Raw genomic sequence first — 8,740 nt, forward strand, 5'->3', positions numbered from 1 at the left:
TAAAGTTAAACATACAATTAAAAAAAAATCATTGCTTATGTGTAATAAAAAAATTAAAAGGAAGTGTTGCCTGGCTGTTAGCATTTGATTTCACAAAGGGGAGAAGCGAGTGACAATGATTGGCAAAGAAGAGTTTGTCTATTAGTTTAGTCCCCCTAATCAAATTTTTGTGAGAGAAAAAAAAAACACAGAAAAAAGAAACACCATTTAATTCCGTACATAATTTATGAGACAAAAAGTAAGTAGTTGTACTTCTGTCATGACCCATTGGTGGCTGAGGATGACCAGGGTGTAACTGGTGGAGAGCTGGACTCAGCGGAATGGCTAAAGAACAATTTTGCTTCTTTTTTAAGTGTTAACGTGTCATTCAATAAATACAGTAAATAATATTAAAATATCAAGTTAATTTCCAAAATGGTAAACTTTTTTCACACAAAAAAATATACTAATCGATTTTATTCTTAAAGTTATAAAAAAATATTTTAGTCTTTAATATTTCTAAAAAATAATTATTTTGATTTTTATTTTTTTCATAATTATGATAAAATAAAAAAATATTTACAAATTTTGAAAACCAAATTAATCAAAGATGATAATTTCTAAATATTTTAAATTCTATTATAAATTTAGACTCACAAGCAAATCAAGTTACTACACGTTGTATCAATTATCGCAGTCATGCATGCCAAATGATTGCACGTGTTGAATTGCAAAGAACAATTTTGCTTCTTTTAAGGGCTAGTTTGTCATTCACTCTAGATACAAGGAATAAATTGTGCTTAATATTTTTATTATTATTTTAGCCTCCTTCAATCTATACAATACAATTGTACAAACAATTAGGGAGAAACTACGATTACAGCAAAAAAAAAAGGGAGAAACTACGATCTTGTTAGGATATCAATTAAAAACATAATATAGATTTTTTTATATATTAAAAACCACGTCAAGGACGCATTAAAAATTACTGCAGTTGTCCCTCAATAATGGTTTTTAGTAATTATTATCTAGTTTCTCAATAATATTTTCAAAGACATCATTAAAACAATTAATAAATAGTACTTCATTTATTTATTAAAATCATGTTAAGATAAATTGAAAATCACCATAAAAATACAATAACAATAATAATTAGAGAATTAAGTTGAACATTTAAGAGAATAAAATTAAATGATTTAAAAGACTAAAATAGTAGTAATTAAATTATATTGTAATAAAAAAATCCATACTTAATTTTTTTTCTTATCACGGACAGTGACATCTCATCATACACGTGTGTAAATATTTTGCAAGATTTTCATACTATTATAATTTTCTAACACAGTTTGGTTTTGGTTATCACTTATCTGAGAATCACTTATCTGAGTGGGTTCGGTGGAACCAAAGCGTGCTTCCTCTTGCTCCTATCCTAAGTCCTAATTCAGCATCGTGCTGTTCCAATTCGAAACTCATATATATAAATACAGATCCCAACTCAAAAGCCAAATCACAATTCCACAGAACAATAGTAAGTCCTATCAGTTTCCACGTAAGTCTCCAAAATCAGAAACACTCGAAGCTTTTCAATGGAGATAGATGGCAACGTTCTCGCGGCCAAGTCGCTGGTCCGCTTCGGTGTGCAGCACATGTTCGGCGTGGTGGGGATTCCGGTGACGTCGCTGGCCAACCGCGCCGTCTCGCTCGGTGTCAGATTCATTGCTTTTCACAACGAGCAGTCCGCGGGCTACGCCGCCTCCGCCTACGGCTACCTCACCGGCCGCCCCGGCGTGTTCCTCACCGTCTCCGGCCCCGGCTGCGTCCACGGCCTCGCCGGCCTCTCCAACGCCTCCGTCAACACCTGGCCCACCGTCATGATCTCCGGCTCCTGCGACCAAAACGACGTCGGCCGCGGCGATTTTCAAGAACTCAACCAGATCGAAGCCACCAAACCCTTCACCAAACTCTCCGTCAAAGCCTCGCATATCTCCGAAATCCCGGCCCGCGTGGCCCAGGTTCTCGATTGGGCCCAATCGGCCCGGCCCGGTGGCTGCTACTTAGATCTCCCCACCGACGTCTTACATCAAAAAATCTCCGAGTCCGAAGCAGAGAAACTCTTATCCGAAGCAGAAAATAACCGTTCGATTTCCAATCCTAAACCCGAACCTCCTCTTTTCAATTCAAAGATTGAACAAGCGGTTTCTCTTCTCAGACACGCGGAGAGGCCGTTGATAGTGTTCGGAAAAGGAGCGGCGTATGCACGTGCGGAGCACGTGCTTACGAAGCTGGTGAATTCGACTGGGATTCCGTTTCTCCCAACTCCGATGGGTAAAGGAATTTTACCAGATAATCACGAGCTTGCGGCTACTGCAGCAAGGTCACTCGCGATTGGGAAGTGTGACGTGGCGCTTGTTGTTGGAGCGAGACTCAACTGGCTTCTACACTTCGGTGAGCCACCAAAATGGTCGAAGGACGTGAAATTCATCTTGGTGGATGTGAGTGAAGAGGAAATTGAGCTGAGGAAGCCTCATTTAGGGTTAATTGGTGATGCTAAGCACGTGATTGAGGTTTTGAACAAGGAGATTAAGGACGATCCGTTTTGCTTGGGGAGCACGCATCCCTGGGTGGAGGCGATTTCGAACAAGGCGAAGGACAATGTGGCGAAGATGGAGGTTCAGCTGAAGAAGGACGTTGTGCCGTTTAATTTCTTGACGCCCATGAGGATTATAAGGGATGCCATTGCGGGTTTGGGGAGCCCTGCTCCCATTGTGGTTTCGGAAGGGGCGAATACCATGGATGTGGGAAGGTCTGTGTTGGTTCAGACTGAGCCCCGGACGAGGTTGGATGCTGGCACGTGGGGGACCATGGGGGTTGGTCTTGGTTACTGCATTGCTGCTGCGGTTGCTGAGCCCGGGCGGCTCGTGGTTGCAGTTGAAGGAGATTCTGGATTTGGGTTTAGTGCTATGGAAGTTGAGGTACATTCTTGACTTATGCCTTGTGCATAATAACTTCTTAGCTGTATTTGTGCAATGTGTGTGTGACATTTTCGTTTATATTCCTGTTGCTGTCCTATGCAAACTGAATCTAGTCCTGGAATTGACATGACATATTTTCCTTCTGTTGGAATATATTTTAGGATGATGTTCATGAAGGTGTAAATAGATTTGCCTTCTTGTCCTTGACATTTTAAAAAGTGGTTCAGCATGCATTAGACAAAACAATAGTATCCCAGTGCCCATTATCTATGTATGTGGATGAGAGACTAAAAACCCAAGTGGATGAGAGAGTATCTCAATTCTCATGATGCATTGGGCTTGCTTAACAGTAGAATATGAGATACGTACATTTTTTTGGCTTATGAGAACTTCTAAACAAGTTTTTATTGTACTTGTTTGTTGTGATTATGAAGTATTGCTGTTTCCGGTCTTATCTTTTCCCAAAGACTTGAAATTTTTTTATATCTCTTGTTCTAGCCTGAACTGGGAAAATAAGTTTCTTCGAGTTTGACAGTGTAGTGCTTGTGGATTTTAGTTTATCTAACTGGATTTCTTGTTTAACACTTTGAGAAATTCAATTTTGTTAAACGATTTATTTTTGAGTTTATAAAATACTTTTGTTACTATATGTGTATGTAAATTCTCTCCATTAATATGACCATATGGTTCCATATGTTTTTGCTTTCATTTGTTGTTACTGCTGCAATTAATTTTCTGATTTCAAGCATTCCGTGTGACACATTATATATCTGTTATCTATCTTTTATCTAGACGTTGGTACGGTACCAGCTGCCTGTGGTCGTGATTGTTTTCAACAATGGTGGCGTATATGGTGGTGACCGTAGACACCCAGAGGAGATAGATGGACCTCACAAAGATGATCCTGCCCCCACAGATTTTGTCCCAAATGCAGGATACCATGCTTTGATAGAAGCTTTTGGTGGAAAGGGCTATCTTGTTGGGACGCCTGATGAACTAAAGTCTGCTCTTTCAGAATCCTTCTCTGCTCGGAAACCAGCCGTAGTAAATGTTGTGATTGATCCCTATGCTGGTTCAGAGAGTGGGAGGATGCAACATAAGAATTGATTCCCATTAGTTGCCTAATGCTCTATAACATCCTTTCACATCATTTTCTTTTTGGTTTCAAATAATGCAAATTGTACTCCTATGGCTTTTTATGCTTGAATTATCTGGTGCAGCATAGCCATCACGAAATATATTTTTAACTTCAACATAGTAAATTCTCTTTACCATAAGGGTTTCAGTATCCTTCTTATGTGGATAAATAGTAATTTAACATTTGTACCATAGCCACCTCATTATCTGACATGGCTTTTTGTGGTTTTGTTTAAGTTGTTTTTTTAAAGGTGAAGAAATTATTAAACAACCAATGGGTTAATTTCATAATATTCAACAGATTGATTCTGTAAAATCTTGGAAGAAAGTTGGATTCCAATTGAAACTACTGATTGAACCTAAACCTTTGATTGAAATCACACTTAGAATCCTAAATCTTTGATTGAAACCTGAACCCTAAACCACATTCCAATTTTTGTAAGCCAGTGGCCTTAAGATGAACCATTACTGAGGTACCTTCCCAGACAAATAGAGACATAGATTAAGGTGCAAATATTGTTATAGAGCAAATAATGCCAAGTTGAAGTGATCCTGATGACTTGAATTTTGTCTGTCCAAACTAGGCAGGCAACGAATAGCAAGCAGATATTCTCTCAAATGTTTGTGATGGCCAATGGAATCCACAGTATCTGCCAGCAGGTGAAGGGTTTTATGTTTGTGGTATCTTTCATAAACTGCCCTGGGTGGCTGTGTTATACCAACAATATGTAGAACCAGTTTCTTACTAAATAGGGCACATGAGGATGAGGGACATTTTTTTGCACTCTAGTCCTATCTCATGAGTTTTCCATTCTCGCCCCTCTTAAAACAACACTAACTGTTCCCTATTTTTCTCTTTTAAAGTGTGATATCTATATACAATACGTACCATTATTGGATTGTCTGCTATAAAAATCTTGTTCATAGATTCAAATGATGTCAATCACTTTTCTATCTTGAGTTTTAACGAGTTATAAAACTGAAAATGAGTGAAGTACATAAGATATCATATCAACTCCCTGCTTGAATCAAAGTCCTCTGGCAGCTTGTCATAGAAGCAGAAATTGAATGAATTACCTCATATCAATCTACAATTCACTCTCAAGAGTCAAAGTTCTTTGGCAGCTTGTCATCATCTATTTGAGTAATAATATTATTTGGAGACTGTGAGTAACATTTTACCATGCATTTTTTTTATTATTAATTATTATTATGCTATTGTACATCATTAACTTGGAAGCCATAATTGACTTCTCCAGGTGCTAGGATATGCAATAGAAGCTGTGGCAATTGTTTTCTCCATTTTGATATTTCTTTAAACCTGTTTCAGTGACTTGAATGCTTGGATATTCTCTCTCATAGTTATTGGATTTACTCTGCATCAATGACTGGAATGCTTGGATATCCTCAGTTATTGAATTTACTCTATGCAGTGAAGCTAACTGAGATACTTGAATCTTGTAACCCAAGTTTTGGCACATAAGAAGCTACTAATGCAAGCCATTGGAATTGTTTCATTAAAAAATTCTTCTAGTTGATTCACTGAAAATGTAAAATTAAAAATAATTGGACCTTTGGAGTTCATGTGCTGATTGCGAAGTGGATTCAATGTTTGTTTTATATGTCGATCTAACGCTTTGAGTGCTTTGTTTGTTATTCATGATGCTAATTTTCCTAGCATTTTATTTTGCAGCGCCCATGTTTGATGAAATGCCGCCATTCCTTTTTCACTTACAACGATTATGTTTGGGTATGGCCGTATGGGTATGGGTCTCAATGGAACGATTATGTTTGACGTGCTGAGAATGTGTATAATCTACGTATATCCACCATCCAGTTCTTTCTGAACTTGCCAAGGGATCATGATTAAATTTTAGGTTATGTGAACTTGCAAAGAGGCACGTTCTATCGTGGGTTCTCTGCCATGAAAAATAGGAGAATACCAATTTTTTAAAAATATTTACTTTACTTTACCAATTTTAACAATAGAAAATATTAAAAATATTACACAAACGAATCTAATTATTATAGCTAAAACTTAAATGTTCAAAATAACGTATATATTACTATTTTTTGTTACATGAAATATAAGTTGTCTATTAGAGATTAAACTAATACTTTATTTTAAGTCATATTAATTTGATTTTTATAATTTGTATTTAATTTAATTTAATTATTCAAAACATGTTTGATCAATTTTAAATTTTATAAAATTAATAAAAATATTTTTTATTTACAATGTAGTAAAATAATTAAATTATTTTATCATTTCACGGATCAAAATTATAAAGTTATTTAAATTTAAGAAAGAAAGAAACGTTAAAAGAAAAAAAGGAAAGAAAGAAATGCAAAAAAAAGGAAAGAAAAGAAAGAAACGTTAAAAGAAAGAAAGGAAAAACATAAAAAAGAAAGAAAAAATATAAAAAAAAACTGAAAAGAAAGAAAGAGAAAAAAATTAAGAAAAAGAATAATAAGTAGATGATAAGGTTAATTTGTGAATATAGCCTATATAGGCAGCAATTATGTATATAACTAGAACCCATCAATGCCGTTTGATATAGGTATCTCGTCTCTCAGTCAATGACATTCTACTTGATATGAATATATAATTTATACGTTAATTAATGGTGCAATTTAGTTTATATTCTTACTGTTTCAAAGTAAAATTAAGGAATTCAGAATAGAAAGTTAATAAAAATAGAGACCTGGGTGCTACAAGAATGTTAGAATAACTAAAGATATGTGCAAGCATCTTTTGGATGTAATGATAGGCCTCTAATCAGACTGGCTCCTAATTTTGTTGAGGCTGATAAAAATAGGGGGTGTCCCAAGTCATTCCATCAGCAAGATTTTCAAAAGGATCAATTGGAGCACTTAATTATATATTGATGACTCTAGTTATCATAACATCCAACAGGCAAGCACATTGATAAAAGGATCAATTGCATTGACTCTAGTTATCATAAGTAAAAGGATCAATTGCATTGACTCTAGTTATTATAAGTAAAAGGATCAATTGGAGTACTTAATTGACTCTATTTATCATTTTTTTTATTATATTGTAGTCTGTAACCAGACAACAATATACTTTTTATTCACCAAATTTACTTATGAAACATCAATATAGTAATAGTGCAAATACATACGCCATTAACCAACAACAAACTAAGAAGCTCTTCTCTTCATCTTCCAATTTTTATCACCCATACAAACATAGAAACAGATTCCATGGTTGCTCCACCTTTTACAAACAAAATACAACTTGCCATTGTTTTTTTTTTCTTTCAGAATTCACACTTTTTTTAAACAGAATTCACAATCTTCATCTTATAGTCTTTTTTCATGTTCAGATAACTTATACTAGATCACCACTTTGATAGCTTCACGAAGATGCCCAAGAGGACATGGCGAATTAAGAGATTATTTAGTTTGAGAAAAGGTTTACATTTTTATTCACTGTTAATTACAAAATGTCATATCTATCGTTTTCAATTTTTTCTTGTTTTAAAATATTGATATTTTTATTTATTATTATTATTATTATTTCTTATAAAAATTGGTGAAATGAAAAATAAGCTCGCATTTATTGTGTTTAAAGTGAAAATAAAAAATAAATTAAAGCTATTTTTTTATTTAAAACCAAATGAATCTTAAATTTGTGCTAGTTAATTATTTGTTATCGAAGTCGACTGTGTCCTATATGAGTGAGTGAAAGTACTGATTTCTCCTCTACTATGGTCTACAGCCAATTCAAATGAATCTTAATTATTGGCACTGATTATGCTGTGCATGATGATCGGTCACACTCACATGCAACACTCTTGAGTATAAAGTTTTCTTAACCACTTTTTTTGTTTATAAATTGGAATAAAATGTTAATATTTTATTCATATATTATTTTATTCACAAAATAAAAATAAATAAATTTTGATTCCAAGAAGAATAGATTAATTTAATTTATCATTCAACCCAAACATTCGAAAGCCTCGTATTAAAATCTAAAAATCATCATACAATTGTTAAAAAAAAAACATTTCTTTCTCTTGACGGCAACAAAAAGAAATAAACAAAGTGAAATAAATTACTACAATAATAATCGCAAGCATATATTGAATCTACGACCTACGACCATGAGAAAAGAAAAAATGATCTAACTCAAGATCCCATTTGCAATTCTCGCACCCACTCATATCATATATTTCTTCTTTCATATCCCAACAAATATACGATACATGACACGAGCCACATGACGCATATCTTACGCACGTAGAATTCAAACACATGCGAATGATGTTTCACACAAGCCATCCAGTGGGATTCTAAAAATTTCCGAGAAAATTAAACACACTACGCTTAGTCTCCAAAAAACACTTGTTCGTTACTAAATCACGCAAATGCTGCATTCCTTCTTGTCTCGTTTCATTATCATCTGAGCACAACAATATAATCCCGTATAGGTATTTTGCTTGCTTGAGATCACATTCAGCAGCATACTTCAGCTTCTCATGGCCACTAACATTCGCAACTAAATAATTGCAAAATTCTTTCACTCCATCTCTATATAGAATGTCAATGTTGCCCTTTTCCCTGCAATGTTGCAAAAAATCAATAGCCGTTTGATGAGGGTACCAACCTGATGGAAAGTCCTCCAA

At 34.8% G+C, this 8,740-nt stretch overlaps 1 protein-coding gene across 1 annotated transcript; it reads left to right on the forward strand.

Annotated features, from left to right (window-relative positions):
- Positions 1 to 1,335: 1,335 nt before the first annotated feature.
- LOC114397553 (2-hydroxyacyl-CoA lyase-like) lies at positions 1,336 to 4,280 on the forward strand. The gene is made up of 2 exons (XM_028359641.1): positions 1,336 to 2,951; positions 3,744 to 4,280. The coding sequence occupies exons 1-2, from the start codon at positions 1,566 to 1,568 to the stop codon at positions 4,056 to 4,058; spliced, it is 1,701 nt and encodes a 566-aa protein (XP_028215442.1). The 5' UTR covers positions 1,336 to 1,565; the 3' UTR covers positions 4,059 to 4,280.
- The last annotated feature ends 4,460 nt before the right edge of the window (positions 4,281 to 8,740 follow it).

The sequence above is a fragment of the Glycine soja genome, chromosome 2 (genome assembly GCF_004193775.1).
Source record: "Glycine soja cultivar W05 chromosome 2, ASM419377v2, whole genome shotgun sequence".
NCBI lineage: Eukaryota > Viridiplantae > Streptophyta > Magnoliopsida > Fabales > Fabaceae > Glycine > Glycine soja.

Coding starts and splice junctions, on each gene's coding strand:
- LOC114397553 (XM_028359641.1), top strand. CDS start 1,566: ATGGAGATAGATGGCAACGTTCTCGCGGCCAAGTCGCTGGTCCGCTTC. Junction 2,952..3,743: donor TTAGTGCTATGGAAGTTGAG/GTACATTCTTGA, acceptor TCTTTTATCTAG/ACGTTGGTACGGTACCAGCT.